Source organism: Cornus florida, unplaced genomic scaffold (assembly GCF_030987335.1).
Source record: "Cornus florida cultivar Cherokee Brave unplaced genomic scaffold, ASM3098733v1 CherokeeBrave_3.0.0_Hap2_Chr05, whole genome shotgun sequence".
NCBI classification, from domain to species: Eukaryota; Viridiplantae; Streptophyta; class Magnoliopsida; order Cornales; family Cornaceae; genus Cornus; species Cornus florida.
This window is the reverse complement of record NW_026775575.1, coordinates 99,592,081-99,607,060: the sequence shown is the minus strand read 5'-3', so window position 1 is coordinate 99,607,060 and position 14,980 is coordinate 99,592,081. Positions and strand designations below refer to the sequence as shown.

At 35.7% G+C, this 14,980-nt stretch overlaps 1 protein-coding gene and 1 long non-coding RNA gene across 4 annotated transcripts; one reads left to right on the top strand and one right to left on the bottom strand.

The window, feature by feature from the left end:
* The first annotated feature begins 2,632 nt into the window (after window positions 1-2,632).
* Window positions 2,633-5,871, top strand: LOC132307934 (uncharacterized). Its single transcript, XR_009482354.1, has 3 exons — window positions 2,633-2,702; window positions 3,508-3,622; window positions 5,519-5,871. It is a non-coding gene; the product is annotated as an uncharacterized LOC132307934 (long non-coding RNA).
* A 2,534-nt stretch (window positions 5,872-8,405) lies between these two features.
* Window positions 8,406-13,273, bottom strand: LOC132307933 (uncharacterized). 3 transcript variants are annotated; one of them, XM_059805831.1, is made up of 3 exons: window positions 12,712-13,273; window positions 12,279-12,440; window positions 8,406-11,614 (listed from the first exon to the last, which is right to left on the bottom strand). In XM_059805831.1, the coding sequence occupies exon 3, from the start codon at window positions 11,592-11,594 to the stop codon at window positions 8,553-8,555; it is 3,042 nt and encodes a 1,013-aa protein (XP_059661814.1). In that variant the 5' UTR covers window positions 11,595-11,614; window positions 12,279-12,440; window positions 12,712-13,273; the 3' UTR covers window positions 8,406-8,552. The 3 variants fall into 3 exon arrangements, with proteins under 3 accessions (XP_059661814.1, XP_059661816.1, XP_059661815.1); XM_059805833.1 differs by having other exon boundaries at window positions 12,279-12,375; XM_059805832.1 differs by lacking the exon at window positions 12,712-13,273 and adding an exon at window positions 12,590-12,694.
* Between the last annotated feature and the right edge of the window lie 1,707 nt (window positions 13,274-14,980).

Sequence of the window (14,980 nt, the reverse complement as noted above, 5' to 3'; positions counted from 1 at the left end):
TGTTACAAATTATTTATTCTATGATTCTATCACAAGTATACATGTTGAAACCATGCGTTGCATTTTTTTCGCAATTAACCATATGTTGCATTGCACCGAATAAAAATAAAATGCTGGTCTGTTTTATTTGGAACATTTGATGCCTGTCTTAACCTGATGCCTTTCATTTCATGTTATTCTACTTTGTTATTTGAAAAATATTGATTCAACTGTGACACTTGATAAAGAGATTAGTTGTGTGTGTGTGTGTTTTTGGGTAGTTGACTAATTGTATTCACTTGTATATTTTGTTTTGGGCAGGCCAACCATATTTATAAAGATAATTCAGAGAGTAGGGTGTACGCAAAAGGATGAGGAGGGCAAGGTATCTCATAGGGGTGGCTGTGGAGCTGTTCGAACCCATTGAATCAAAACCAATTGCTGAAACAGCCGCTGCATGACCAAATCCTTATAGTAGGTGCAGTTAAATTAAATTCTTTTGATCAAGTGTGTGGTGACAGGAAAACTTGGTATAAATATAATTTTTTCACATTACTTGTATAAAGTGTTTATTTATTCACATATGAAGTGGATGTTCGTGGACTCATTGTTTGTGTTGTCAAACTCGCACTTGATACCGTCACCTTCCAAAGTTGAAGGTTGAAGGGACAGGGGGTTCATGTCCGGGACAAAGTGTGCCTGTGTTTCTTGACAGGGTAAATTACACAGGATTAAGTAATAAAGCCATTTATAATTAATACTGTGCAGTTGAAGTGTAAATTTTAAAAGACGAATAGTATCTGAAACTAGGTCTTATTTGGTTTCTGTTATGTTTTTAGTGTTTTTTTGTTGCCGACCTGCTAAGTAGCCCATTTCCAACCCTTCTACAGCGCTACTCCATTTCCAACACTTCTATAGTGCTACTTTAAGAACTTAAGAACGGTGAAATCGTAAGTCAAAACAACATTTATTATCTATAGCAATTAGTCTGTTGGATGGCAAAAACAGTAACTATCATCACATGTGGCAAATTAATTTAGTCAATTTATTGCACTTATCAAAAAAACAAAAAATAGGTGTTATGGCCATAGGTTCATTTACTCCAAGTCACCAACTTCCGTATACTTTTATACTTTGACACGTGGTATCAATCTCAATCAAAATTTCTCATTTGTCTATGATTAATGCAAACTGTAGCCATGCACATTTTACTTGCATTGCAATGAGATTTGTTGGATGATATGCATTTATACACTAATACATATATTACACACACACATATTTACACACACACAACCCAAACATGTGTGTGTGTGTCACAAGAATTTGGACAAGCAGTCTGGAAGTCCTTGCATGTCTACTTAAAGCTCCTGAAGGTTTACCAAGAAGATATCAAATTTATTTTGGGTTCTTTGAAAATATTTACATGGCATACTGAAGAACCAAGTGTGCAAAAAATCAAATGACTAGAACCCCGAATCATCCTAATCTATCGTTCCATTTATTTGCTGAATGTAGCCCCCCAAGAATATGATACAATCGATGCATTGAAGTTGGAAACTTTTTCAATTTTGTTAAAAATAAAAGATTCGGGAAATTTCGTTTATCAATTCAGTAATGAAGTTTTGAGAGGGTAAAACAAAGAAAAGAAAAAGGAAATGATAGGGTAATGTAATTCTCTTCCTGTGTTTGGATACGCTATGAGGGAAAAAAAAAATTGATAGTTTGTACTGGAACCATAAAAAGATAAAGAGAGAAAAGAAAAAGGAATGATTATTTTATTTTGTGAGAGATAAAATTCAATGGAAATTTTATTTATTATAAATAAATAAAAAATAGGGTCAAAATCTAAGTCACATAAAGTGAAAACGCAAAAACGACAAAATAAAATCACAAGTAGTGAGAATTTGAACGAAAACGCGTTGAGCGTGAGAACAGGAGTGCGCTCAAAGCGTGAGAGCGACACTCATTACAAATGATTGTATAACATAGGTCAAAATAGGTAATAATTGATGCCAAACTCACTTATCATTTGCAATTTTGTAAGGATTTCCTCTCATTTTTAGTAGCTTTGGAAACCACTTCTTCACCCTCAAATCCTTTTAGTTTCCCTGGCTTTTTCAAAACAACCAAAACTTAGATTTTCTCACCATTTTTTTCCCTTTCTTTTCTTTAAATCCAAACCGCCAAGGGACGGAATCGTAACTTTCATTGTAACTAACTAACTAACTAACCAAAGACCACGTGAGCAATCACCTCTTCATTTCTTGATCCACATGATACTTATAGTTACTCCACACACGAAACCGCATCGTTTTGCCTAGCCATTTATAAAGCTTCCCTTGCCAGAATGTCAGAATCATACATACACTCCTCTCTGTCTGCGCTTTGCTTGCTTCACTTTTTCATGTCTGAACCGTCTTCCATTCTCTCACTTTGAGAGTTTCTCTCTCTACACACACATACACACATTTTCCTCTCATTTCCAATCCCAAAAGAATAGAAAAAGAAGACAATCATGACAGATCGTGCACAAAAGGATGTACATTAATGGTGGGTCTCAAAATTATATAACATTTAAAGATGCTTCCGTTTTTAGTTTAAATTTATACTAATTTATTGGGTTTTGATTGTTATGAAATAGGATAAGGGCTAACCATACTGTGGAATTGATCGATGAAAACTTTCACAAGCTCATGTTCTATTTCATGGACCCGAAGACAGTATGTCATCTATACCCATCTCTGATTTCTTTGTTTCTTGTTTGCTGAATGCATTAGACCCTTAGGCCCATGCTTCCTCTCTATTTTCTCCTCCCTATCTCTTTCTGTTCTTCTCTTCTTCTCATTCTGTTACAAATGAAACTCACCCCCTATTGATAGGCATCCCTATCACTAACGGACGGCTAAGATGTAATCTCACCAACGATGGAGATCAATTCTCTTAGAATCTTCACCTACCTTCTTCACACTTCCATATACTCCCTCCTTCCCATATTAGTAATTCATTTTTCCCTTTTTACATTTTCCAAATTAGTTGTCCTCTTTCAAAAGTCAAAAAATATAAGTTCTATATTTCCATCATTGTCCTTTATCTTTTTAAAAAATTTTAAACTTTGTAACTATATATATTTAAATTAGAAGGGACAAGTTGGTAATTTTAAAAGGAGACAATGCATTAAATGCATGTCCCCAAAAAACTCAATTTCTATATATAGACCTTTAATGTGAGACGGATGGAGTATATATCTACAACAACTCTTCATAATATTCTACACAACTCTGGAGAACTTCGGAACCTTTTATACACTTCTACAATATTCTACACCTTTCTCCACGTATCTAGAATTTTTCACACAACTCCAAACAATTCCGGAAGACTCTAGAAACTTCTCTCTTAACATATAATATATATATATATATATATATATATATATATATATATATATATTCATCAACTTTTCGTCACTTTTAACAGCTTATAAGTGATTGAATTTTGATAAAAAGAAACTTTGATGGATTATGGCAGGTCCCTATCATGGAGGTGTGTCGAAGATAAAGGTAACTCTTCCAGATGGTTATCCTGCCCAACCTGCTACTATCAAATTCGTCAACAAGATTTACCACCCAAATGTTATTGAAGGGTGAGTTAGATGTTTGCCACTAAAGGTGGCTGGAATGTATAATTGCAAACTTTCTGCAATTTTCTTCCTATTTAGGATAATTTCTTATATTGTTGAATTGACTGCATTAATTGTGGAGGATTTTGGATAAATTCCTACTTCTCTTATTGAAGTTCATGAAGGTGCATGACTGCATTATGTGGAGGATTGTGGATAAATTCTTACTTCTCTTATTAATGTTGATGAAAGTGCAGTACCTGTAGAGGATTTTGATAAATTCACACTTTTCTTATCGAAGTTCATATAAGATGTTGAGACCTTTTTCTGTTTGTGCTATGAAACCACTTATTCTGCTTTACTTTTGCTGTCTGAGGACTACCGGAAAGTCTGAAGTACTTGCTCTTGTGCGGAAACTTTGTAATTAATATAACTTTGCTTACTAGTGATCCCATGTCATCCATAATTAAGAAAAAAGTACGACCTTACCCTCTCGAACAAACTAGAAGGCAATTAGACTATAAGATGTTCACAGAATAAACATAGCTTCACACAAGAATTTTGTGGCTGTACAAGGATAATGTGGGTGCATTTGTGAAAGAAAGATGGATAGCCCCAGGAGGAGAAGATGGTAAAGATTAACTAAGATGGTGTTGTCATGTGTGATAAATACAAATTATTGCTTCTACAATGATGGTGACATGATTTTAAGGAAAGGTAGCTAGAATAAACGAGGAATTATTGCCCGGGAAAAAGAAAAAAAAAAAAAAAGAAGAAAGAATAATCACTGACCACACGTCCTAGTGAAAAGAATGTGCGCCTAGATGGTGAATATAATTCTTGTGGCAGACTGCAAGAAGTTCAAGTAATAGAGATACAACACTTCATCATTGTTCATAAAGGCAACTCTAGTCAAACTATAGAAAAAATTAGGAATTAGAATGAAACTGCAGTTTAAAGTAATATGTAACTGACTTTATAATTCATTAACCTAGTTTATCATTACATGACTTAGATATATATATTTTTAATCTACATAACTTAGATATTCAAAAACAGTATTTTATTAAGAAGTACCAAAACAACAGTGAAGAAAGACTACAGTAGACACATACAATTTCTACTGTGAGTTTACCTCACAGAGTAGGTTATTAACAAGTGGACTTTCCACTTAATACAGGTTTTTAGCCCCTGCCAAACTTAAAAGTCCATTAACTTGCCATTTGGGAAGCCTTCTTTCACTTGATCATTCTTGAAGGATATGGTCATAAATAATCTACACTAATGAATGGTTTCACCAAAGTTGAACCCTCATTTCATCAATCCTTGTTTCTGCATGAAAATACTGGGACCAGTTGCCAATATTTTAGAAGTTCTTGCAAAAAAAGAATCATGTTGGAACGTCATAACAGCACCTGATGGATCCCGTCATTTGCATAAAATTCAGAGGAGGTAATTCCTGATCTTCTTGACTATCGCGGTTTGTTATACTGTTAGTGAAGTATTGTAGCCCAAGAATTTTACTTCTCTACGGACTACTGTTGTGGAACTGATGGACTATGGGACAACAGATATTCACAAAAATTCCTTCTTAAATTTTGTCACTGAATCTCGGACTTATGCAATAAATATGGTCACTTTGGTTAAAATGGTTAAGCAGTCTCTGCCTTAAATTGTTGTCTTCTTATAGCTAGCCCTCTTGTTTGAGCTTAGTTGATAAACTGTTGCTGGTGTGACTTTCTGAATGAAGAATTTATGCCACCTTCATCCAATGTATTACTAGCTTTGTATCCTTGGTCATTATTTCTGCTGTAATCCATAATCTCCATATATTACCAGATCAGAGTGTCTTATGATCCATAGGCAGATGTGTACATTACTTATCCATCAACATTTGCTCATAAGTTACTTATTTTGCAGACTATGTTGAGGCATTTGCTAGACCAGAACATGTTGGTGCTGCTCCTGATCCAGTGAGGACATCTAGCAACGCGGAGCCAAGTGAGAGAGGAAGTTCCTCAAGTGACTTTTTAGAACATACTGTTACACTTGATATCATCTATGCTGACTTCATTTCAAATATCTTATTTGCTGCTGCTTTTTTTTTTTTTTTTCCTCTCTGGGCTAAGATATTGAATTGGTAAATGGGAACAAATCAGGTTAGCTATGCTTAATGCAAACTGTAGCCATGTACATTTTACTTGCATTACAATGAGATTTGTTCAATGATATGCATGTATACACTAATACATATATAAATACACACATACATATTTTACACACACACACATGGTTTGTGGGTTGTGTGTACATATATCGCAAGAATTTGGACAAGAAGTCTGGAAGGCCTTGTATTTCTACTTAAAGCTCCTAAAGGTTTACCAACAATCAAATGGTTGCCTTCAAATTATTTTGGGTTCTTGAAAGGCTTTACATGGCATACTGAAGAGATCAAGTGTGTAAAATCAAATGACTAGAACCCCAAATCATCCTAATCTATTGTTCCCTTTATTTGCTGAAATCATGATTATTGAATTTGGAAACTTTTTTATTGTTAAACATAAAAGATTTAGGAAATTCCGTTTATCAATTCAGTAGTGTAGTTTTAACTCATTTTACGTTATTCTTTTTTCTTTCCCTTTTTTTTTCCTTCCCTTTTTTTGGATAAGATAACATTTTTCTTTTCTTTTATCAATTCAGTAGTCTACTTTTAATCAATACATGCACAGTTGCACACTCTCTCTCACACACAATTTTCAAATGTAGCCTAAAAAACTCTGAATTTTTCTCAAATCAGAATTCAATTATTCAGTTTGAATCCAAATCTCGTTGATTTTATGCAGATTTAAAAAAATTTAATTTACACCATTCAAGCAGTTAGAAAAGTCTCCATTTCATCCCATTGCGGTTCATTTATATTTCCTTCTTAGTTGTTATTGACGACATTGACCAATTGATCACTCTGTGCTTGTAATCACGCAAGAACATGGAACTTGTATATAATTGGCTAGTGAAAACTTTTTTTAATTTTATTTTATATATTGATAAATAAAATTTTAAGGAAAAAAAAAAAAAAAAAAGAGTAAAAATCGAGCTTACGGGCTAAGTTGAGCTCAAGCTTCGCTTTTTAACTCATCAACATTCCAAACCAAACCAAAGAATCTTGAATGGAGCACTAAATAGTCTATTTCAGTTCCTTGGGTAACTCCTGGAATTATTCTGTTAACCCTTCATGACCTCCTTCCCCAAGACAATACAGAAAGTAAAGGTCTCCTAGACCTCATTAACATAATGGTTTCCACTCTGTTTTAGTTCTTCGAAGACAGTTTTCTATTCTTAAATTTTTCGAAAATTATTTTCTCAAAACTAAACCAATACACCGGCCTTGAAACTAGTGTTTAATAAATTTTTCCAGAAAAGAAGCAGAAAATGTTTAAGAAGAAACGCAAACTAGAAAATCCTACCATGTTTTTAACTAAAATTCAATCATTTCTCAGGACTAGGTTGCTGTTTCGGGTGCAACTGTGATGCTGAGGAAGTTCTGCTGCATGGGTATATTCCAATCAGGCCTTGGCAATGGAAACATTGATGCTGGAACTAAACAAGTTGGTCATTCTGAATGTCTAATTGCGAGCTTTCTTGGTCGGCAACAAAAAGTTTCTTCTTCTTGTCCCATCTCTTTTTTCTCACTCGATACCTGTACATATCTAGTTTGAGGACATTTCTGTTTCTGCTAAATTACTTATCCTTGCTATATATAATACACACAAACACACACATTATACTCTTCCCATTAACACCAGAAGATAAAAAGGCAACTGCTATACAGATCAAACCTGCATCTCTTCTCCAAATGGAATAAAGCTTCATAATCCATACTGCCAAAGCCTAAGCCATAGTATGTCTTCCACTTGTCCAAAGGGAAGGTTGAGGGTTCGAGCCTCAGTACATGCGTGCGAGTATATTTACCTATCAAAAAGAAAAATAAAGAATAAACACAACAATTAAGAGTTAAAACTAATACTGAATTTGAACAATTCACTTTGCCTCGCACCTCAAATTAACCCAGGTTTGGTTATCAACAACATGCCTGCCAACCCCTGGCATCCCATAACATAGCTTTGCTAATTGCTGCTTCTCATGAATACAGTGGTTGACACTGCCGCTAAAAGTAAAAGAAAGCCTAGATACATATTATATATCACACGAATGAAATGGATTTTATACACCGTTGTTGATCCAATACTGCCCGAGTTAGATGTAATTAGGCACAGAGGCCTCACGTTTGTATAAAGCACTTGATGATAGATAAGTCATCTGGAATTAATAAACTAAACATAATGACATTAGACCTTCGATATTGAAAATTCAAAATTACCTGCTTGTCCAGCTCTGCTTCTGAAATTGAATGGGAAGAAGTTTTTACAATTGGTTACTGCAACAACTGCTCCTAAAGGAAGCAGGAATTGTATAGATGAAAGCTTCAAAAAGGGAGCATAGTCCAGATATTTACAGAACGCGAGTTAATAAAACTTGATGCAACTCCTCGATGTAATTCTGAACAACATTGCACCATATCAGTCTGTCGCGTGGGTTAAACTTCCACAGCGGGGTAACAAAAGGCTGCAAACTGTTTAAGATTGGTTTTCACTCAAATTATCCTAATATTTAGCAGAAAATCTTGAAAGAACCAATTGAATAGTGCGTCCAATATTTCAGATTCTACTAATATCATAATTAAAAGAGTTCACATATATGTGAGAGAGAATGCATGGATATCATATCTAAGTGAACAATGAAGGCATGATTCACATTATAATAGCAAACATAAACATTGAAATATGGAAGGATATCCCACTAATATCAAAACGGAACAAAAGAATTTTCTGAATGCAGTTTTATTCAGACCTTTGTATAATTCTAATGTAATCTCTGCTTACAAGAAATTTAGAATCTATGGTGAAGTATGAATTTGAACATTGGCGAGAAGTCTTGTGAGCTTGCTCAGAGTTTTGCGAGCAGATATGGTGTCTGGATGATCCTCTCCGGAGATGGAAGTTCTTATGAAAATAGCCTTCCTAATTAGATCATCCCCAATGTCGAACTGTCCCCCCCTTAACATTAGCTTAGCCCTAGTTTCCAGCAAAGTGGCTCTTGATAGTGCTAGCTCCTGCCAGAGGCAAGGATTCAACTGGGCATTTGTCTGGATGGGTTTCCAGCAAAGTGATTTATCCAACCACTTCTCAACTGGGGTGACAAATGCCTGATCTGCTGCTTCCAATGCATCAGTACATAGGCGAAGGAGTTCTAGAGCAGCACTGCACCTTGAGAATGTAACAAATGTCCTGATTGCGAGCGGTAAAATCGCTTCTTTGACAAGAAATAACAGTTCTGACACCTTCACCTCAACAACTACAGGGTCATTTCCAAATCCAAACAGCAAGAAACATGCTGCCCATGTATGTTCTGAATGCTGGGAAACAGACCCCCGACTAATGACAGCTTGAACCATGGCTCGTGCAACTCCAGTGGCTCCTCTCTTTCGGGCATAGAGTTTGATGAGCTCACAGAACTGGATATGACCTTCCTTTGTACAACTTCTTGCAATATTAAATCTTACCAACATTAAAGATGCTTCTGCTTCTGATTTCCTATTATATGATGACGTAAATCCACAAGTTAGGGAACGCAAAATCTTTTGCCATAACCGAGTACGTTTGTGCTTCACGGGTAACTTGTGAGCAGCCAGAGCTAATAGTGAGATTGGAATTGGTGCAGGTGCAAACCAACCAGTTGCCTGAACCATTCTGCTTGCTAAACTCCTAGGTCCATCCGCATGGTCAAATATTGAGAAACAAACTTCAAAGAGTTGCAGAAGGAAGTTATTTCTCCTCAGTAAATGACATTCCCTACCACTCCCTGTTAAGTCCCTCGAAGGCATTCGGTTAATGGTATCCAAGAGCCTACTTGGATTTATGGGAAGCTCAGATAAAATTGCTCCTACAATAGCAAGGCCTAGGGTTAGCCTTCCAAGTTTCTCCTCGATAACCCGGAGAGCATCAATTTCCACAATTGGGTAGTCTCTGATACTTCCCTGCATTAAAGACATCGCCTCTACCCCTGATAGGTAAGAAAGCTTTAAAGGCTCCAAATTCATTACACGAGAGAGGCGTGTTGATATAATAAAGTGGGTTTCTCCGCCAAATCGGGGAAGTAGATCCATTACGAGTTTATGATCCCACCAGTCCTTTTCAGTCTCTAAATTATCTATGACCACCAAAAATGGAACGTTTCTCATAAGCTCCTTCCGCACTTTAGCTATGGCTGCCTCTTCCAGCTCTTCAAAGCTCTTTATCCTGCTTTTCTCCAGGCCACTCTCAACTCCAACATCAACCTCCAAGAATGACCAGAGGTTCAAATAATTCTGGCGAATATATCTGCTTTCCCCTCCTACCCATAAGACCATCTTATATCTCTGGTGGAATCTGTATGCAAACTCGAGAAGCAGCTCTGTTTTGCCAATACCTGACTCTCCCGAAATGCAACCAATCCCCTTGCCGTACACAATTTTCATAGATCTTCTTCTCCTTCCATGCCTACCACCACTCTTTATCTTTAATGCCTGGTGCTGTGTCTGCGGAAATACAGTGCTTTGCATCTCAATCTCCTTTTCAGACTCCTTCCACACAACAGGTTCTTTTCCCTTCCTCTTGCCACTCTCCATCTGCCGTTCCCTTCGTCTTTCATCTACTGAACTGCTCCTACCCCAACCAATCGTCAAGTTCTTACGCCTGGGTCTGGCCTTGAGTTCAAAATAATCTCTTTCTGCTTCTCCACTAACATCACCAAAAAGCATAAATTCCAGCTCAGATAATTCCTTCTTCCTACCGACAAAATTCTCATTTCGAGGGAAAGGAAATTCATCTTTCTCCACCTCCTCCCTCCATTTTGTCAATCTATCCACAACACTTCTCCTCCCCAACCTCAATGCCAAAAGGGTGACAGCCCTCAATATGCAATCTCTCCACCTACCATCATGAGCTTCCAGTTTCCAATCATCAACGCGAGAGAGGATACTAACTGCATCTTTCCATTCCTTCTCCAACCCTCCATATAGAAGCCAGAGTTCTCCCCCATTCTTTTCCCAAAGTTCCCCCCTTCTCTCGACTATATCCCTGACAAGGCAATCGTCTCGACCCAAATCAAAGTATATTGGAACCAAATTCTTCTTGCTTGAGAAGAACCGCAGCTCCTCAATGGAATATGGATTCCTGAAGGACTTTTTGGTTAAGATAACAACTCCAAATGTGGCAGCATCCATAGCCCTCTCAACAATTTCATGTTTTCGAGAGTTCCGACAACGAGCTCTGTCTGTTACAAAGCAACTCACCCCTTGAACTTCCAACTCTGTTTGAAGCCAATTAGTAAATCTTAGCAACAAAGGTTTGCGACCATGGAAGCCTATGTACACATCGCAGCTCCTCAGTCTGCTAGAGGAAAGTGAAGTTGAACTAGGAGTAAATGAGGTTCCGTGGCTTCTCCCAGGTTTTTTCTGCTTTTCTCTGTGCCTCAAGTATTCATTGCCACGGCCATTACTACAACTATATAGAGTGCAATTAGAGATGTTAGTGGAGAAAGAAGCTTGATCAAACGTATGAAATTCGCTTGAAGTACTGGCCGCAGGGGCATGTGAAACATCTGACAATGTGAATTTGACATTTGTCAGAGATTCGAGGCCTGGATATCCTGAAGCGGAATTTAGGGGATTAATGCTTGTGTTAATTTTGTCACATGGAATATCGGCACGTGTCAATTGTTGACACTTTGGTGATCTTGGAGAGAAGAAGGGTGACTGATTTGCCGAAAAGAATGCAGACGAAGAAGACGACAAATTTCTCAAAGTCGTGCTGGGTAATGACCCAAACCTCGCGCTGTCTTCTCTGAGATCCATATTCATAAGACCATTCTCTTCTGCGAGACATGAAATCCCATGCATTCACTATACGAGAAGCATCTCTGAAAATGGAGAGGATGGTATTAGGCCTTTAGTCAGTGATAGAACCACTAAAATGCAAAATATCAATATATAATATAGGTGCAATAAAAGCATTAATATCTGTAATTATGTCTTCAAGTTAAGAAAATAGTATCAACATTCTAGTAAAATTAATAAATACAATCAGAAATTCTTTTGGAGAAAAAATCAACTCCAAATGCTACAAGCAAGGAGAACACAGAAGTGGGCAGCCTCAAGAATTAAGTAATTGCTTAATACTTCATACATATTCTATATCTGTATGAACAGAAGTACAAGAAAATTTTAAAAAAATAATAATACACAAAGTAAAAACAAAAAAAGTTTCTTTTTGGCACTAAAAATGCAAAAAATCGAAAGGGAAGATCACAAAATATCTACCCAGTATCCAAAAAGGGTATAAAATGCTAATGACATGACAACAGTTTGAATTTCAACCTTATCTCATCGATGTAAAACCATTCAAACATACCCTACATCTAAAAACAAAGAAGCCATCAATGAAGCTTGAAATTTCGGGCATTATAGATCTAAAGAAACACTTAAGTAACAAAAAAAAAAAAAAGCTTTAAATCAACAAAGGCACTTCCAAATGAAACAGAATATATCATAGGTTCCATAAGAATTCAGATCTGAAATACTTACTTGCTGCCAAATCATGAATTTAGTCTCAAAGATTCCATCTTTTTTCATCAAATCAAGCCAACCCACTTTCTCAAAAATGAATTATAAGCCAAAGAATCTGTAACCATGAACAACCCAAATCTCTGAGTACGCTCTACAATCAACAAAACTAACTTTAGCAACCTGCCAATACAAAAATGAATTTAATAAAGATTAATATTTAGATGGACCCAAAAACGCAGAAAAGTAAATTTGAACTATATACATAGATGAGGAATTAACAATGAGAGTCACAACCCTCGATAAGGAAGTGAAAAAGAATTCAAATTTACCAATAACAGATTGATAGATTTGAGAGAGACCCATTTTTGAAAAGTGAGACAAAAAGAGTAAGACTTGATTGAAAAATCAACTGCGTGAATGAATGGAAAGTAAAAAGAAGAAAAGGGCTTACCTTTTCAGAAATTTTGAAAAGGTTTCAGACCCTCGAGCTGTTTTCTCTGAGTCCACCACACTCAATCAAGTCGTGGAAATACTGAAACCTCACAAAAAGTCTCGATTGATGGGAGTGACACTAAAACGGTTAAATCTATAACTTTTTGATGAGAGTGATGGTAAACAATTGACCCTTTTCTTCTTCTTCTTCTTCTTCTTCTTCTTCCTTCTTTTCTTTTTCTTTTTCGATGGAGAAAATGAGAAGCAAAAAAAGAAGCACCTTTGGAGTCGAAGACTGTGGGACCCAAACACAAAGGACGGATCTGACGAGGATATGGTTGCCACTGTTATGGACTCCCTTTATATACACTATTATCACACACAAGAACAGCCTGTGTTTTCTCAAGCAATTGGATTGGGTTTTTCACACACACCCCCACCTATTTTGATGGTTGGTTTGTTCATGTTAGAAATATAGCAACGTTTGTACTATAAAAAATGCTAATTTGACCTAAAAGTCTTACTAAAATCAAGGGCATGGAAGCCCCGGCTGGCCTTTTTGCTAGCCATATTATACAAATATAAGTGTCACCAGAATTCTCTCATCAGAAGCTTGTATAATGAAAATTACTAACTTAAAGTAAAAGGCTGGCAAAATTAAGAGTATAGAAGTCATCGGCCAATTCATTTGGCCCACCGTATCGGTACTAATAGTATCATCCTTATACAATTATAACTGTCATTAGAGTTTTCTCGTCGGAATTTGACACTCTCTGTACAACAAAAATACTAATTTAACTTAAAAGACTAGCCGAAATCAAGGGAGACTATGAGTTCGAAGATGTAAATTTACATGATATCACTATCTGTAACTTTTTTACAGTACGATGTTTTGTAACATGAATGTACAATTTTACTAGTCATGATATAAAACTTGTAATATGGTATGAGATGATATATCATGTGGGATAGTAAAATTGAACAAGAGCATTTGGATTATCTCTGGTGATCATGAATTCAAACCCTGAAAGATACCAGTCTGTCACCAAGAAGTGATAGAGGGTAATTATCTCCATCACAGGTACCACTCTCATCATTGCATTCGTTGCAGTACATTATGATATTTTATCATTTCATGGGATAGTTTTAATTTATTGATTGGTACCTTCATTGTTATGACTAATGTGTTGCCCCTCTCTCTCAGGCACAAATGTAAATTGGTTGCACTTTACTTTGAAATGAAATTCCCATTTTGGTTTTTATTTAATTTTGGTTAAGTACAATATTAAAGGGTGATTTTATGAAAATTCGTAATTACAGTATCAGGAACAATCGCGGTGTAATGAATTTCGACAAAAATCGATATAAATTAACCGAATCGATTAATTCATGAAAATGAGTAACGATATCGAATCCTTCAAAAATAATTACGAATCCGATAGAATGAATTATGACAAAAATTAATTGAACCACTCTTAAGCCAAGTCTTGGGTCTCTTGGCAATCATTTTCAAAATCAATTTAAAAAATGTTATATATATATATATATATATATATATGTATTCGAGATCTAGTTGTTGATTAGAATAGATTATGATACCAGATGCGATATATGCTAGGTAGCTAGCATTGAGTTCATGGTTTTTAAAAATAGAAGACAATTTTCATTTTCAAGTGATTTCGAATTTTCATTACTCTAATTAATGACTTAGTCCAGAGGACACAGCTAACATTCTTTTCCATTTTCAAATGAAAGCAAAATAGCATTTAATGCTTGAGGTTGTGTATTCAAAATGGTGGGTGTCCATCCCGTTTAAAAGCTATTGAAAGTCACAGCCTCTCTCTACTCATTCAATGGTTTTAGTGAGGTCCCCATAAGTTGAAAATAAATATAGATTAATTGTTAATAACATTTTTTTGTCACGACTTGTGGTACTACATAAATAATATTCGCTTTGTATATTTTTTGTATTTATAATTTTTAAAATGTTTTTACATAGTTAGAAAGTATTCACATATATATATATATATATATATATATGTCAACAATTTCTCTCCTGAGCAATATCCAAGCAATGTGGGAATTGAGAAGTCACATTTTCCGATTCAGTTGCTAAAAATGCAAATTTAAGTAAAAAGATAAAGTACATTGATCTTTACTGAATTTTGAGCAAAATATATACAGTAAGCCGTTTAGCGTTTATTATTTTAATCTCTCCTAAATCATTTGCCAATGTGTCGAAAGTGATTTTGATTTTTGAATATAAAAAGTCAATAATACCTCAAAAT

Excerpts from the sequence above, each read along its gene's own strand:
- LOC132307933 (XM_059805831.1), bottom strand. The coding sequence starts at position 11,594 with ATGCATGGGATTTCATGTCTCGCAGAAGAGAATGGTCTTATGAATATG.